Genomic DNA, 18,119 nt, shown 5'->3' with positions numbered 1-18,119 from the left:
GTGTTAACTGAGGGCAGGGGTGGAACTGAGGACTGACTCTAAAATGGCCTAAGGGATCTCATCGGGGTGAGAGAACTTTTGTAAAATCAGACTGTGGTGACGGTCACACGATGCTGTCGGTTTGCTAAGAAATCACTGAGTTTTGGGGGCGCCTGGGTGGCTCAGTCAGTTAAGCGTCTGACTGCGTTCGGCTCAGGTCATGATCTCGCAGTTCGTGAGCTCAAGCCCCACATCAGGCTCCATGCCGACAGCTCAGAGCCTGGAGCCTGCTTCGGATTCTGTGTCTTCCTCTCTCTCTGTTCCTCCCCTGCTTGCACGCTGTCTGTCTGTCTCTCTGTCTCTCAAAAATAAACATAAACATTAAAAAAGGAAAAGAAAGAAAGAAATCACCGAGTGTTGCACTTAAAACGTGCGAATTCTATGACATCCCAAGGTGGTTTCAGAAAGATTAATACCCGGACCCCAAGCCGGAATGACCGAATGGAACCTCTGGGGGTAGGGCCGGGCATTCTGTTGTAAAGCTTCCCAGGCCATTCCAAAGTACGGCGAGGGTTGAGAACCCCCGAGGGAGGAGGGTCAGAGGACCGAAGCTGGCAGGTGGCGCGGTAACCACCAGGACGCGACAGAAAGAGGGTCCAGCAGTAAATGGCTGGCAGTAGCAAAAACAGAGGTGCTCCCATAGAACGGGCCGCGGCCGCACCCTTGCTGGGTCAGTACTGCCTGGAACATGGTCTGATGTGTGTGACTCACAACCGAGCTCACGCTCCTGCCTTTGCAGGCTGAAAGATAAGAACCCGAGGGCTGGCGGACTCTAAGGTTCACCGCAGGCAAAGAAGGAGACGGAATGCAGTACGAGCTGAGTCAGGGCTCTGGGGTCAGACAGATCTGACTTGGGAGTCCCAGTGCTGTTGCTTGGTCCCTGCAAATATGAGTGCCCATGCCTTCCACAGTCAAATGGGAATGATGGTCATAATAATGCCACCACCACAGTGATCCTTTAGCGATGCCATTCATCTCCTTCAGCTCATTAATGTGGTCCCGGGTCTCCGAGGGTTCACGGAGCGTCAGCTGTCCGGAGCAGTACGACAGATGACCGCCACCTTCAGATAACTCCCAAGCTAAGTCTTATCTGTGGAAGGCTTCTGCAGTGACCAAGCGTTCTAGCTTCTCCCAGAAGTTACGGCCAAGTGCAGGCCACACAAAGATAAAACCACAACAGAAGCGGGCAGCCCGTTCAACTACAACAAAGAGTTGGTTGTGGTCACACTGCATGGGCTGGAGGCCCCCAAACAGAATCACAGGCATGTAACGCACAGAAACTCAGAGACCTAGTATGTGGTGAGTTAGCAAAAACCCTTCATCAAAGGATCAACGTCTCAGTCCTCTGTGCCTGACGCCGCTGGGAATGAGGCTATAAAAATGCCAGCCCTGGTGGTTCTCAGGTGTGCCTTCCCAGAGGGCCAAAGAACTCTCTGGACAGAAACCATCTTAGGATGACCTTGCTATGAGATGTGTAGATCTTCATTCATTCAGCCGGTATTCGTGGAGCCCTCTCTAAATGTCAAGAACTGGGGAGGCTAGAAGGAGAGAAATGAGCCGCAGTCCCCACCCTTGGGAGCTAAAAGGAAAGACAGAAATGTAAAGAACCAACTTTGTTCCGAGTTTCTGGGAGCAGAGAGAGAAGCAGAATGGATTGTGTGGCCAGGGAAGGCTTTACAGGGAAGCAGCCTAAGCAGACCCCAACAGTATGGGAGACGGAATGCGCAAAGGGTCCTACACTAGGGCACAGAAGAAGAGGAGAGGGGGGCCTGGCTGAAAAGAACCAAGAACCAGGAACTAAGGGGCAACAGGGAGCCATTGATGGTTTCTCTGTCCTGGAGTGGCATCAGACTTGAGTTTCAGAATGAAAATTCTGACACTGGAGGACAGGCCAAAGGTAGGAGAGCATTTGAGGGCCTCTGCAGTTATTCAGGGAGTGAACAAGAACACAGGCAGGAAGCCCTCCCAGTCCGATCTGGGCCGATGCCATGCTGCTATTTTAAAAGAAATGGTAGGACTGACTGACTCACTGACTATAAACCATCAACTTGAAAAACGCTTTAAAAAGTTCAAGAAAAACCTATAAAATGTGGAGGTCTCTCTCATCAGGAAAAAAATCAGAACAGAAGCTAGAATTCATGGACCATAACTCAGGCAATCAACCAGCTTTCCAATACTAGATTAAGCTTGCATTCGTACATTCCTCTCCGTTATGAAAGCACTTTTGCATAATTATTTCATTTTATTCTCTTACACGTACCCTTATCGGGCAATTTTTATCCCTATCTCACGGGTGTGGAAATTGGGGCAGCCACCCGTTAAATAAATGACATGGGAACCGAAGCCTCTGGACCCTCAGGAAGAGCAGTTTTAAGGTCCCTGACCAAAGCGGACTCTCTCCTCATTTGTTTTCACGCCAGATTCTGGTCCCAGCTCCACCACAAACTAACCATATGCTCTAAAAATACAACTCGTGACATTCCTGTACCTCACTTTATTTACGTTTGCATCAACCATCTCATGCAACTTTTAAGAGATTGCAACAAAACAGAATATTTGTGAGAAAAGAGAATATTTGAAACCTTCAGAGCTGTGCTTTGCAAATGTACGGTCGTATCTCTATAAACAACAATAAATGCTACATATTTTTCAAGGCATGCAAGGCAGAGAATTTGGAGTAACTGTGGATCCTCTAAGTGTCAAGGAGGAGAACACATTGCAGATGTAGCCCAGAAAGTTCCATGATCAGCGTGGTTCAGAAAATGAAGGGAAAAAATGTTCACCTGGAAAACTGGGGTGAGGCTCTTTTGCTGGATGACAACGAGATTCTGGGTGGAGAACACCATAAATCTTCACTTGCCCTTTTTTAAAGGTCAAAGAAAAGAGTGTTCCAACACCGTGGCTTGATGGAGGGAAGGACGCTATTGATGACTCAAAACAGAACGCGAGTTTTTTTTTTTACTCTTAAAAAGACGCTTTTCCTCCAAAGGATATTCAGAATGATGAAATGGTCCCTGAGTGGAACAGTACGGCCCATCGCTGCATTCGACCCCACAGGGTGTCATGCATACTTTGCCACTAACCTTTTCATTCAGTTAGTCACTGAGCAAATATGTATTGGAGTCCCTTCCATGAGCCATCGCGAGTAAGAGTCACGGCCCCTGTGCTGACTGGGCGCAAGGGCTGTCAAGGAAAGTAAGCAATTATGCTCCAGCGCAGTGAGTGAGGCACAGGGCCTCCGAGAGGAGAGGGCTGTCATCACCACCATCACAGCTAACTAACGTTTACTGAGCTCATACTATGTGCTTGGCACTGGTCCAGGTGCTTCGTAAGAGTTAATCCCCTTGACATTTGCGGTAACATCCAGGGGGTAAGTATCGTTATCTCCACGTTAGGTAGGAGGAAACGGAGGCACTGAAAAGTGATGTGATCTGCTCCAGGTTTCACAGGAGGGCGCTGAGTCTGGGCAATTTTGCTCCTGAGATCCCGTTCTTCGCCTCTGTGTTCCGAGTGCTTTGCACGTGTGGACTCACTGAATCCTCAAGATAACTAAGCCATCAATGCTATCACCATACCCATTCTGGAGATGAGAAACCTAGACGCAGAGATGATGATAACTTACCAAAGGTTAGAAGTGATGGGAGGGCATCTGATGCAGGCCTGAGAGAGCAGGAAGGTTTTCTGAAACTGGTGATGGCTCTTGAGACCTACTCCGTGAGCTGGATTTAGAAGCTTAGGTGCTGAGGAAGGGTATGTGAAGGCAGTGTGGACGGAGGTGGGAAAGAGAGCGCGGGAAGAACACACGCAAGGCGATAACGGGGGTGGGAGAACCCCGGGCCCCGGAACCCCTCAGGCTTGGGTGTGTGGGGCCTGCTGGAGTCTGAGGGGGAGCGGGAGGTCATGGCCGCCCACCACGGAAGGAGGGCAAGGGACAGCTGACGACACCCCCGACCCTGGGACCATCCGAGGCTCAGACAGGCAGAGCCTGCTGAAGAGCGGTGGGAACGACCGAGAGGAGGAGCGGTCCCTGCCGGCCTCTGCACCTCAAAATGAGTATCGGGCACTGGTCCACTACCGTAGGGAGGGCACGAGAGCTGAGGAGAGTTCTAGCTCTCCTGAGGCAGGCACACAAGTCCTACTAAGTTTGGGGGTAAGGCAGGACAACTGAGATAAACAAGAGCTGCCAAAGGAGACATTTTCATCCGACCCTCAAATAAGCGGAAGCCTGTGGCGAACTGAATGCGCCCAGAGCCACAGCAGAGCCCAGACTCCTGCAACAACAGACTAGCAGAGCTGAGTGCCTGCACGAACAGCCTGACACAAGAGGTGTGGCACTCTCAGTGTCTACACGTGGCTAGCATCCTGTCAAAACTCACCACAGGAGAAAAATAGAAACTATGCATTATCAGGACACACAGTCAATGGAACTAGATCCAAAGATGGCCAAGATGTTGGAATTATTTTGCAGGAACTCAATTACAGTAAGCACCTTAGAGCATCTAGTGAAAAAGGCGGACTGAATGAATGAGTAGATGAGGGGTTTCATCAGAGGTTTGGAAGTTGAAAGAAATTATCCAAACGAGGGGCACCCGGGTGTCTCAAGCCAGTTAAGCGTCTGACTTTGGCTCAGGTCATGATCTCACAGTTTGTGGGTTTGAGCCCCGCATCAGGCTCTGTGCTGACAGCTCGGAGCCTGAAGCCCGCTTTGGATTCTGTGTTTCCCTCTGTCTCTCTGTCTCTGTCTCTGTCTCTGTCTCTGTCTCTCTCCGCCGCTTCCCCACTCGTGCTCTCTCTCGAAAATAAATAAAAACATGAAAAAAATTTTAAAAAATGATCCACATGAAAATACAGAGAGGAAGAAAATTGGAACAATATCCAAGAACACTGGGGCAGAGAACTACTGAATACACAATGGCTGGGAAGTATCCAAATTTAATGAACAATACCAATCCACTTATTCAGAACTCCAAGCGGGATAAACACAGAGAACAACACACCTAAAAGGAGGATCAAGGTTGAAGTGTTGAGAAAGAGAAAGAGAAAATCTTGAAGGCAGACAGAAAAAAAAAAAAAAAAAAAAGAGGCACTTAACGTGCAGGGGAGCGACACAGGAATGACGCTGACTCATCGTCAGAAACACTAGGACCAAGTGACAATAGAGTGGCATTTTAAAGTGCTAAAGGAAGAAAAAAACGAACAATCCAGTCAACCTGCAATTGCACACCAAATGCCAATATTTCAAAGATGAAGACAAAACTAGTAACGTTTTTGTAAGTAATCTCTACACCCGATGTGGGGCTCGAACTCACGACCCCAAGATCAAGAGTCGCGTGCTCTACCAACTGAGCCAGCCAGGCAACCCTAAAATCATGACATTTATCAAAGAGACAAAGGTTAAAGAGATCTCATCTCCTGAAGACCTCACCACGGCACGGTCGTGCGGAGGGGAGGGAGAGGGAGGCGGAGAAGGAAAGAATTTAGGCATCTGCCATCTATACTGGACCAGTCTGGGTGGGGATAGCTCTTAGGGAAGGATGATGCCAGCACTGACTCGTCATGGCTGTCTGCAGTCCCGGTCAAAGGAGGGCTGTGAGACTGCACCCAGGCACCCTGGGAAAGAGAACCAGACAGACTGACAGTGACGACAGAAGGATGTACCAAACAGTCCAACTACGGATTTTTTTTCCCCCAGGCTAAATGTTATTCTTGATGTCACGCCTTAAGCTTCACTGTACGGGCACATCAGACACAAGAAGTGTTTGTTAGAGATTTATCTACTTTCTAGTAAAGTATTAGGAGAGTTTAGCATAAAGAGAAGACTGCCAACTTTCAGCTTGCAGCTTTTAACTTCTTAGGTCTCTGACATCTTGGGAGAATAAGGAAAAGTTCTGGTTGCAAGTCGGCTTGGCAATTTACAGTTAACTATTTCCCAGCCTTGACACTTTTGACATTTTGGTCTAAATAATTCCTTCCTGTGGGCTGTCCAGAACACTGTAGAATGTTACCAGCATCCCTGGCCCTTACACGCTTAAAACCCAGTGGCAACATGTCCCCCTCTCCCCAGCAGGGACAGGCACAACCATCTGGAGACACTGCCAGATCAGGGGGCGAGGAGGACGACAAAACTGCTTCCGGTTAAGAACCATTGGGGTAAAAAAAAAAAAAAATCTTTAGGGCTGCCAGGAAGGCTAAAAGATAGCAGTCTTTTTGTGTGAAAGTCAACGTAACTTAGTCACATTAATAGGACGGGAGGCTTGCAGGAAGAGGAGGGACGCTCCTCTGACTGTGTAATGGCCTGTTTTATGAGTGCTATTCCTGACGATGTACTTTTTGGGGGAATCCTATATCCTGAGAAATCAAAGAACGCAGAAACTTGCTTCACTGCTTTTCCAAAGACCGTTTCTTTGCTTAGTGTCCTAAGACTTTTTATGAACTGGTGACAGATTTTTTAATTGCCAAGAACTCTGTACCTTTTTCTCAGTAGCTTGCTTTTTTTTTTTTTAATGGATGTACTAGCCTTTCTGAGGATTTTCTTACATCCTATTGTCCTGCCTTGGACAATGAGCAGGACAGGGCTGCTTCTTAATCAGTCATCTGGGACTTTCTCTGAATGGCTTTTAGTACCATCTTTTCTAATTCCCAGATTTTTTTTTTTAAATACCTACCGTTTCAGTGGAGTGTAATGAGAGAGAAGAAATACACACGTGTTCACCGGGTCACCTGAAACGAAAATGTCTCCCATAATGTCTTAAGTTCACGAGAGAATTTTCCTACCCTGGATAATTTCAGGAACCTACTGCTGGAGACAAGCTCTTGTGCTATAACATATTACTATGGTAGTTGTGTTCCTAAGGATTTCTGAAAAATCCCAAATTACACGATCAACGCCTACAAAGTCAGGAGGGAAAACAGAATGAAGCATGTTCAACTGGCACAGGAAATTCAATGGCACTACTGGGCAAAGCGTTCCATTCCATCTGGATATCACTTGAACAGGAGCTGGCCTTTCCTCACCACACTCTTAGTAGCATGAACATCTCACACAAGTATACCTCCTTTGCCACCCACAACCCAGAAGAACAGAAAAATATTCCTGAAAGTGTGAGTTCAGAAGGTGCTGGCCCCTTGTGGGCGGGTGAGGTGGCTAAGACTGACAGCCCAGAGCACATCTGCTGCGGGTCAAAGCCCCGTCCACCACCTAAAAGCCATGTAAGTATGAGCGGGTTACTTCATGTCTCCGTGCCCCTGTTTCCTCGTCTGAAAAGTGGAGACGTTAAGAATTTCCAACTTCCAGAACTGAGTGGATTAAAAGAGAGGATATACGCAACGAGCTAATTCCTAGAAAGCTCAAAATGTGGTTTTTGTTGTTATGACGTAAGTGGCTGAGAGTGTAGACTCTGCAGACAGACTTGCTGGTTCTGTGACCGGGGACAACTTAACTGAAGCTCTCTGGGCCTCTGTTTTCTCACCTGTAAAAGGGGATAATACAGCACTGATTTTGGTATTAAATGAGTCAACACAAGACTAGCACTTGGGAAAAGGCCTGGCAGATGGTAAGCACCCAAACACACATAAGCTAGCAGTGTTACAATTATCTTCTTTGGAAGGGTCTTCCTGGCAACAGTGTGGAAGGTGCGTGGAGGGCTGGGGAGGGAAGACACACTGGTGCGCAGGGAAACCGAGGAGTTGAGAATGAAGAGACCGGAGGGAGAATGGGAGATCCAAGTGAGAATAAGGAGCCCCCCCCCCCACCCCCCGCCCAAAAGCAGCGGATAAGGAGGGGAGGCGACAGAGAGCTATTACAAAGATACAACACGCAGAACTTTGTGACGTGGCGTGGATGGAGAGGGAGAAGGAATCCCCTAGAACGGCCACCATGTTTCCACGCTGAGTGACCGGCTAGACAGCGAGGCTCTTCAACTCCAGAGAAAGTCTGGGAGCCTCTGAGGTTGGGGTCAACACGGTCAGCTCCGGAAATGCCGGATTTAAGGGGTCGATTGGGCGTGCAGTGGAGACGTCCGGTGTGTTTCTTGCTATGAGGTTCCGAATCACAGCAGAGGCGCCCGGAAAGGAAACTCAGAGCGTGTTAGCAGGAGCAGCAAAAAACACTGCTTTGGGGGAGTTTGCTCGGAACGCAGATCTGGGGAGAAGACGAAGGCTAAGCACAGAAGCCTTAGGGGCAACGCAGCGCAAGAGCAGCCCAAGAGCAGAGAGCAGCGGGGAGGCCGGGGAAGAAGCCCAAGAAGCCGGGAGTGTGGGCCACCAGAGCAAGGATGAAGGACCAGCCGAGAATGCAGAGAGAGGCAGGGACCGCAGGAAGGTGTGAGGGCGGTGGCTCCCGGGAGCCAAGACGCAGGGCGCCGAGCGCAGACAGAGAAGCAAAGCCACGTGAAGAGAGACGCGAGCTGTCGCAAACCTGAACATCGCGAGTGGCAGAAAAGAGCCAGTGGAGAGAGGGAAGCTGGAAACGCAGAGTGGCCAGAGGAAGGCCGAGGAGGGAAGCCCCCAGGGAGGGGGAGAGTGGTGTGTGTGCGCGGGAGGTAATGACCTTGACAGCAGGGAAGGTGGCGGCAGCAGGTCTTCTCTGGGAACTGGGAGGCAGGTCGTCCGTCCCAGGAGAGTGGGTGTGTCTGCAGAAGGGGTGGAGTAGGTTTGAGGGAAGTAAAAGTCTGGCAACAAGGCTTAGGAAACCGGGACGGGAAACTGCCCCAAGGGCTGGAAGGCAGTCTTTAAAGCCCAGCTGAGCTTGGAGGCCGTGACAGTTGGGCCGGCCTGACCCTCCACATGAGACGATCTTTCTGGACCACGCCCTGCATCCCAGGTACAGGCGCGAAGAAGCCCCAGATGAACGAGCCTGGCTGTGGCTCTGCGCAACAGGTGAAGGAAAGAGGCCGGCTGGACAGACGGCTGGAAGGGATGTGAAAGACACCCTCTGTGACTGACTGAGGTCAGAGAAGGAAAGGGACCCAGCAAAGCACAGAGGGGGACTGTTCAGGAAAGGAATCCAAAAAGACAAGAGACTGGAGGATGAGGTGGACGATTTGGGTTCCAATTTTAGAAATGGTTCTTAAAACACCAAGGCACATTTCTTTCTGGAAAGGAATGCCAGTTTATATTCCCACCTGTGTATGGCTGTGTGACGGCCTTCGTCAGTTCTCCCAAGACAGCAACATATCATCATTTTGAGCTGTGCCAGTTTAGTAAGTGAAAAATGCAGTCTCAGAGCTTTGGGTTTCTTCAGTTAGTTATAATTTTGAAATGAGTCTTATATACTTACTGGTCATCTGTATTTCATCTGTGAGCATTCTGTTCATGGCATTTGCTCACTATAGTGTGCTTTTTTGGGAGAGAGAGAGAGAGAGAGAGAGAGAGAGAGAGAAAGAGAGAGACAGGTTAGTGTAGGAGAGGGGCAGAGGGAAGGAGATAGAGGGCAGGAAGGAGGGAGGGACGGAGGAAGGGAGGGAGGGAGAGAGGAAGAGGAAGAAAGAGAGAGAGAGAGAGAGAAAATCTTAAGCAGGTTCCATGCTCAGTGTGGGGCCCAACATGGGACTTGATCCCATGACCTTGGGATCATGACCTGAGCTGAAATCAAGAGTCAGACGCTCGACCAACTGAGCCACCCGGGTGCCCCCGTCGTGCACTTCTTTAAACTGATCGATAACACAGCTTTATACATTAAAGATCTTAATGCTCCGTTGTGGCTGCTCCTGTTTCCACCTAGTCATTGGCCATAATTTTAATTATGAGATAGGCAGACAGAAGTTTAATTCTTGTGTGGTTAAGTTTATAATGGTGGTTTTATTTGCGTGGTTATCTTTTATTGTTCATTCTCTGTACTTTTACGCCAGAGCGTGAAGAACTTTCCATCTTTTCCTCCGTTCTGTGGTTCTGGGTTTTCACTTGAAACTCTTCATCCATTTGGAATCGACTTTGGCCCCTAACGGTGAGGTACAATCTAACCCGCCTACTTTTTCCAGTGCTAACCTGTTGTTTCATACTGTTTCCTCCCTGTCTTCTGACGCCTCCTTACCTCATGCCGCCTTCTTAAATCTCCCAGGGCCGGTTCCCAGGTGGTAGCAGGAGCCCCGTCTCACCAGCGTGGGAGCGCAGCCGGGAGGCTCAGGCGGCCACGGTCAGACAGAGAGCCGGGGGACCACACGGACTCAAGTCCAGTTACTCTTTACTAGACTCCAGCTGCCCCACAGGAGTCTTCGTTTTCTTAAGCCCTCGCCTAAAAGCTTTGAAAACATTATGGAACGGACTATCAAAAGAAGCCGATTATTCAGGGAAAGTAATTTCATGTGATCGCCAGATCTCATCGTGGAGAATATCCCATCTCAGCTTTTCTGGGGAAGGCTCTTACAGACGTCAAGTGTGTGTTCTGGAGAACAGCGGAACACCACCCACCTGCACGGGAGGTAGACACCTGTAAACAGCGCTTCTCCACAGATGTGTTTCTAGCGTGGGGGCCGTGACTACACATCTCTCCAGGAACTAGCCCGGGGTTCTTGGCCGTGGGCTTGAAGAGGTCTGTGGAGTCCGTGAAATTCTCTGCCAATCTGTGTGTGTGGATGATTTTTTGGGGGGGAAGAGGCCGTCAGAACCTCCATGTAACATCTACAGGGAGCAAGGTTTCTATTCCTAAAGACTGTTCTAAGAGTCAAAGGCTGCAGTTAAGTCCACTGCCCTGTGACCTGCTGATCACTTCTTTAGAAGTTATATTAACATATGTTGCCGGGGCGCCTGGGTGGCTCAGTCAATTAAGCATCCGACGTCAGCTCCTGTCACGATCTCGCGATTTGTAGGTTTGAGCCCCGTGATGGGCTCTGTGCTGACAGCTCAGAGCCCGGAGCCTGCTTTGGATTCTGTGTCTCCCTCTCTCTCTGCCCCTCCCCTGCTCACATTTTCTCTCTCTCTCTCTCTCTCTCTCTCTCAAAAATAAAAACCTTTTAAAAATTAAAACTAACAAAATAAATAAAAACCTATTGCCACATAGGCTCCATTTCAAATTTCTCTTCCAGTTCCTTCCTCAGTCCAAGTGCACTGTGATTGTTTTCTCCATAAGGTTAGGCTACCTCAATTCAGTATTCTGCCTTTAAGCCACACGCCTGCCAATCTTATGACTGAGCCTTGGAATAAAGGCTCAAACATCAGACACACTACAAGGTGTGTGGCTCCAAAAGGAGAGGGAAAATGCTTGTAGATTTCCACTGAGAACCACTCAGATTAGGACATTCGCATTTAAACACGACTTCACCTTACCACATTTCTGGAACGCCTAATTAGGGTGAAATCACACGCGCTTTAGACAATATTGCTATAAACAATTATACAGCTACACATTATTTTTGAGTCTAACCAATTAAATGAGGGATGAAAAAGAAATTGCTGAAAGAAAAGGAAAAGGAGAAATAAAAACATAGATAATACATATGTAGAAATTCAAAGAAGTAACAAAAATGATCAGCTATGACTAATTTAGCACATCTTTATTTAGTACATAAAGATATAGACAGACATTAACATCACTCACGTTTGCCAACTGAACTAATTAGGCACTCTTCCAACAACAACAAAGCCCTCAGGAAGCACAGAAAACCTTTGTGTGTAGAAAGAGACGTGCCAGGCTCATGGGAAAGGACATCAATCCTCCCCAAAGTTTAGTTCACAGATATGCCAGGCCATCAATGCCTGGGATTTACTTATTTTTGGGTTCTCAGGACCCACCCCATAGCAGGGATCCACTAAATATATGGATTAATGTGCTCTAGACCAATCACAATCATAGAATTTTTCTAGGAACTAGAAACGATACCAAAATTCACTTCTACACAGAAATGGGAGACAGCAACTGAAAAAGGAAAGCCAAAGGAGCCCAGCTCTGCCAGATTGAGAACACATTACACATCCACAGTTATTATTAGCACAGCGTGGTGTCGGTGCGCACAAACACACCCACCCGAAGCCATGTGTCAATGAAAACAAAGTCAACAGAAAGTCGAAGCAGGTGTGAGAATTACATGTTTCAAAAAAGACAAGCATTTGAAACGAATGGAAAAGCGAATAATCACTGCGTCACCGATTTCAGTAAATAACATCCAGACATAACCCGAATCACGCCAACCCCTCCCTTCTTCGCCCCTAAAGCCATGGTGCTCAATAGTTTCTCACGTCAGTCCCATGCCATTGTCCTGCTCTGGTGGCCATCACCTCTCCCTTAGGCTGCTGCTATCGCTTCCTGACTCGACTTTCACTCATGTCCCTTCCCCTTCCTCCACAGTCCTGGCCCACCTGCCACCACAGGACACCTCCTCAATCACCAGCTTGGCTTCCTCAACCTTCTGCACATATGGGCTCCCCCAATTCTACTGCAGTGGTCCTCAAACCACGATCCCCCAAAACTGGCCCGGAAGCTTTTCGAACAATGGTCCTCCACCGATGAGCACAAAGGCCGATCGATACTGCCCGTCTCTAAAAGTTGACGTCCACGGTCACAGGTGTTCGTGTGTTTTAGTCCTGCCATCTTGGGGTTGTTTGAGGAACGTTACACATCCTAGCGTGTCCAAGAAGGTAAAAGCCGTGAGAGTAGTGAAAAGGTTCTAAGGGGAGATGAACAAGCATGATGCAAATTAAGGAAACGATAAGCTTCACCGTGAGAAATGATGCCTCCACAGATTTTCCCATACAAATATGGGACACATTCATTTCAACCTTAGCAGAAAAAATTAAAAATTGTCTATTTTGGGGAAAGATGGCTGTCAGTGTTTATTAAGCAAAGAAAATAAGGGTACACTGGTTTTAAACCTTGTTTATTAATGTTGATTTATTTTGAGAGAAGAGAGAGAGAGAGAGAGAGAGAGAGAGAGAGAGAGAGAGAGAGAATCCTAAGCAGGCTTCAAGCTATCAGCGCAGAGCCTGACACGGGACGGGGCTCGAACCCATGAACCGTGGGATCATGACCTGAGCCGAAATCAAGAGCTGGTTACTTAACTATGAGCCACCTAAGTCCCCTGATTTTAGAGCTTCAAAGCTTTTAAGAACCAACTTACTCTATCTATTGGATGGAAATGCATCCAGAGGCTTGTGAATTTAAACACCACAATTGCTCTGGACTTGAGAACATATGGATCTACAAACAGCCATTAGTTCACTACCTCATTGGAAAATAAGAGCTGGACAGACTTTTCCCACTGCTAGCAATCAGATAGTGTCGCCTTTTTCCAATTTATAGTAAACAAACAAGCAAACAAACAAAACATGAAGTTAAAGGACAAAATGGTCAGTGGGTTAGGTTTCCCCCGAGAATTTTTCTTCTCCCTGGGAATCCTCTACCACCCATCACCCCTACCTTCCTGTTCTCAAGATTATTCAAGTGTCACATGTCAGAGAAGGCTTCACGGACCCCTGGGCACGTCTCAGTGACCCCATGCCAGCGCCCATGCTACATCTATCCTGCACCCACGGTACCTAGTGAAGTAGAAGTACTTTCGTGTATTTCTCCAAGGTACAGATGTGCATGGGTTCAAGTGGCCAGTCCTGTCTATGCATCAAAGTATCCAGCGACCACGTGGAGTCCAAGCTGGTAGACTTATAAATGGAGCTGGTCATTGCTTAGGAGAATTTCTGTGCAGTTCTGAACATTTATTTTCATTTGAGTACCTTGTCACTCAGTCTACTGCTTATACTATAAACTCTTTAGGAGGCAGAAATTTAACGAACCCATTCAGAAATGATAGAAAAACTGCTAATGAAACAAGAATGGAGAGATCAAGTGGACAACTAGGCCGAAGTATCTCTGATAAGGAAGACACGTAAAAAAAAGAACTGTGAGAAAGGACAGAGAGAAACATGCTGGGACCAATCAAAAGGAAGGAGTCTAGGCAAGTAATTAATAAGCTGTAATTCACAGGGAATAGCAAGACTTCAGAAACGAGTCTTAAAACCTGGAGAGCTGAGATGAACTTAATATTGTTTTCGTGTCACTGGCTACAAAGAGGCTCCTCCTATTCAAAAGCAGTTTCTTCTATAAACCACAGGGTCGGTCGGATTTTCAACAGAATCCGCTTTATTTTCTGAATCTTGTATCAAACCTGTACCTAGTCGTGAATGCGTTCCCTCAAGATTCTGTCACTGCACTCATTATGTAATGTACCTGAGGAGAAGAATGTGAACTTGTTTACCTTGTCATGTATAAATAAATCAAGATGTGGCATTCATACTTCCTAAGGCCTGCTGGAATAAGTACAACCGGCTGTATTCAAATTATCTGCTTGTAGGTCTCTTTCCCCACTCAAATTCCTAGGAATCCGTTATCTTTTTAACCCCAGCATTTGACAGGTTCTCAGCAGACAGGTGTTGAACCGAAACTGGTGATTAAAAAACGAAATTGACAACTGGCAATTAAATGACCAAATAACACATATAGGAAACTCATCAAGAAATACAAATATGGGACACATTCATTTCAACCTTAACAGAAAAAATTAAAATAGGTAGATTTTTTACAAGACAGCATCTAAAAGTCAGCACAGCGTGATGGTGAAACACGACATTCATCATATCACACACGGTGACATACAATCCAGTGTAAATTATTTGCCGCACAGTAACTCAATGACAGCACTATCGTTTCGAAGAAAATTTAGCAACACTAGGACGACATAAAATGTCCTACGAACGTCATGATTTCATCAGAAGAAAATAATTGAGAGGAATAGCTATGACCATTAAAATTTGGATTGGCCATGTCTGACCAAAGTGGAAGCCCAGATGTCCCACGTATGGATAAAATCCAGCTCAAGCTAGCTAAGCCAGTTGGAAGACAATTGTGAGTCCAGGTTAAAAAAAAAAAAAAACAGTTCAAACCGTAAGAGACTCTTAAATACGGAGAACAAACTGAGAGTTGATGGGGGGGGGGAGAGGAAAGCGGGTGATGGGCCTTGAGGAGGGCACCTGTTGGGATGAACACTGGGTGTTGTATGGAAACCAATTTGACAATACATTTCATTAAAAAAAAGAAGAAGAAAGAAAGAAAAAACCCCGCAAGCTTGAACTAACTAAGGCCACCGAGAGGCAGAGACCAAGTCAGAAGACAGTCCAGAGGCAGAGCTGCCAGATGGCAGGGAGAGCCTGGATATAAAGAAGATGGAGGAGAAAGAGGGGGATCGCAGGTGACAGAGGAGATGCGCTTCCGGCATTCAGTGCGCCAGGGCGGGTGTCCACAAACTCTTCCTGCAAAGGGCCAGGCGGTAAATAGCATGGGCTCCGTGGGCCATACAGTCACCGTGAGATCTGCTTGACTGTGCTGCTGCAGTGCGTGGCTGTGATCCAATAACCCCTTTTCGCAAAACAGGCAGTGGGCAGGATTTGGCCTACAGGCCAGAGGTTGCTGACCCACGGCCTAAGGAATACAGGGAAAGAAGGTCAATTTGAGGATGCAGTTCATGAGCTGAATTTCAGCAGGACTTTTAAATAGAGAAGTTCAAGACAAAGATCAATCTAGAGATGAAGAGATGCCAGGACTAGAGACATAAAATTAAGGAGCACACAGAGGGGGGTCAGTCGGTTAAGCATCTGACTCTTGATCTCGGCTCAGGTCACGATCTCCCGGTTTGTGAGTTTGAGCCTTGCGTCAGGCTCTGCCCTCACAGTGTGGAGCCTGCTTGGGATTCTCTTTTCCTCTCTCTCTGCCCTTTCCCTGCTTGTGTGCGCTCCCTCTCTCTCTCGCTCTCTCTCTCCCAAAATAAATAAACTTAAAAAAAAAAAAACACATCAAGTTGAAAGTTATCAGCTGTGTGGCAGTAGGTATGGGGATAGGACCAGGGATACGGTCTGAGAGGACAAAAGATGAGGCACACCTCCCAGTCCAAATACGGGGGCGGACATGCAATGGCACTTCTGATCACTGTGGCCCTGGAAAGGCAGGGACATTATAATCTAACCCCCCTTAATTCAAACTTTTTAAAAAAGAGGGCCCTATTTTAACTTGGGGTTCTCACTCCCTTTTCCAAAATAAATAACATTAAACTTTCAAATTCATAGATGAGAAAGAAAAGTTCCCACTGGCTAGAAAATAAGGCAGTGCTCCAGTGTTTTTCTTTTGAAATATTTTACACTCCAAAATTATATAATAGGGGGTATAGCTCAGGGGTAGAGCATCTGACTGCAAAATTATGTGACATATACGTAAAGCACAATGAATAATGATAAAGCAAATGTCCCATCCCCATCTCAAGAAAGCGTTCACTACCAAAACACCACGGTCCAACTTTTCATTCGGTAAGAATCAGTCTCGCAGCTAGAGGTCAGAGCAGGCAGCCCAAGGCCAGATAAAGCTTGCAGATATATTTTCTCTGGCCTACGTCCAGCGGTTTCTTTTCTTTTCCTTTTTCATTGCTGATATTTAAGTATCAATAAACTTCACAAAAAAATCAGCGTTCTGGAGTATCCTTAAAAATGGGAAGGTGAGTGTTCCTGCACCCACATTCACCATGTCAACAGGTAGCTAGACTTGCCAAGAGCAAGCAAGCCCGTGCAATGAGCTAGTTTTGCTATTCCTCGCCTCTCACTACTACCTTACATCTACCTTCCCTTCGCTTATTAATTTTACCTGCCTAGCACTTGAGTCTGTGACCCCTCGTTACAGAACATCATTGTGGTTTCTAACTTTTTGGAGTAAGGGGGCATTACGTAGAGTAAAAGGCAAAAAAACAAAACAAAACAAAAAAACAAAAAACCATCTCAGACTCTCTCAATAGGAGCATTACTACTGAGTAAACCAGCTCCATAACCCCTTATCCATCATTTTGAAATCTAAAAAACAAGGTTTTTTGGTAACTTATTTGGTAACAATTCTTGACCTGAACTAATATGAAGCCATTTACAATCTTTAAGTGTTCCATTTAGCATGAAGTACCTTTATATTTTCACTCTAGAAATATTAACATATTCAATGAAGGGATGCTGACCCACACCATGGATTATACAGTAACAGCATATGTACATTTTTACTTTTCTAAAATCTGAAAAAGGGGCGCCTGGGTGGCTCAGTCGGTTAAGCGTCCGACGTCGGCTCGGGTCATGATCTCCCGGTCCGTGAGTTCGAGCCCCGCGTCGGGCCCTGTGCTGACAGCTCAGAGCCTGGAGCCTGTTTCAGATTCTGTGTCTCCCTCTCTCTGATTCTCCCCTGTTCATGCTCAGTCTCTCTCTGTCTCAAAAATCAATAAAGGTTAAAAAAAAAAATTTTTTTTTAATAAAATAAAACCTGAAAACGTCTGAATTCCAAAACTCACCTGGCCCCTAGGGTTTTGGAAAAAGGACTGTGGGCCTGTTGTACTTTTAACACCCACGTTTAAGGAAATAGACACACACAGCAGATAGGAGTGTAATAATATTTGTACATGGATCTATACTTGATTGATAACGATGGCACCTGCCTACATTTGAGAAAGAGAAACAGAATGATAAAGGCCACACATCGCCAGTCCGACAAGACTGCGTGGTGTGCATACTGACTCTGGGACCCTATGCCATACACCCATGTCCAATCTCGGGGGCAGGGGGCTGCCGTGGACACACTGGGAACCACGACCACAGACATCGTTTCCTCTTAGAATAACATGCTGCCTTCACGTGTAAAACCAACGCCATAAGGCCACACGTGAGCACATCTGTTTAGGGTTCATCTTGGTTCAGTGAACCACGGGCTTTCTTCACTCACCTATAAACAACCCTGTTTGATTTCACAGGAGGTAAAGTGGATGACCAGGCCACGGAAGCTCGGATTCAGAGGTCGTGGGGAGAACACATTCCTTTCCTCCTCTGCTCTATGCAGAGGCTGGACGGGATCCACTCAGACTGAAGCGAACCAAGCACAGCCACCTCCCCTGGAAAAGGCGGAGGAAGTCAGGGTGTCGAATAGGTGAGGGGTGGAGAACGTTACCGCTGATCGAGCGAGGACACGGTTTGCGGTTTGCGACGCTGAATACAGAAAGGGCCGTCTCGCGGAAGAGTGACACAGGCGTCGTGGCAGCAGAGGACTCCCCTGGGACTCACGGGCAGAGAGGCCTTTGACTCACGTT

At 47.1% G+C, this 18,119-nt stretch overlaps 1 protein-coding gene across 13 annotated transcripts in view; it reads right to left on the bottom strand.

Moving 5' to 3' along the window:
• The window catches only part of ARHGAP17 (Rho GTPase activating protein 17), a 154,023-nt gene that overhangs the window by 64,861 nt on the left and 71,043 nt on the right, over positions 1–18,119 (bottom strand). For 4 of the 13 annotated variants that reach the window (XR_006963612.1, XM_047087851.1, XM_047087849.1 and 1 more), the window contains exon 1: positions 9,162–9,274. The exons of 7 other annotated variants lie outside the window; for them this stretch is intronic. Coding sequence is in view for 5 of the 6 variants with exons in the window: in XM_047087851.1 (XP_046943807.1) it covers positions 9,162–9,220 (59 nt within the window). In the remaining variant the exon portion in view is untranslated. Of the gene's footprint in view, positions 1–9,161; positions 9,275–18,119 lie in introns of those variants that run through there. 2 more of the 13 variants (XM_047087840.1, XM_047087853.1) reach the window with 2 other exon arrangements.

The sequence above is a fragment of the Lynx rufus genome, unplaced genomic scaffold, assembly GCF_022079265.1.
Source record: "Lynx rufus isolate CCGP_SWC_20201006 ecotype Redwood Valley unplaced genomic scaffold, mLynRuf1.p SCAF_23, whole genome shotgun sequence".
Taxonomy (NCBI): Eukaryota; Metazoa; Chordata; class Mammalia; order Carnivora; family Felidae; genus Lynx; species Lynx rufus.
This window is presented reverse-complemented; position numbering and strand designations above follow the sequence as displayed.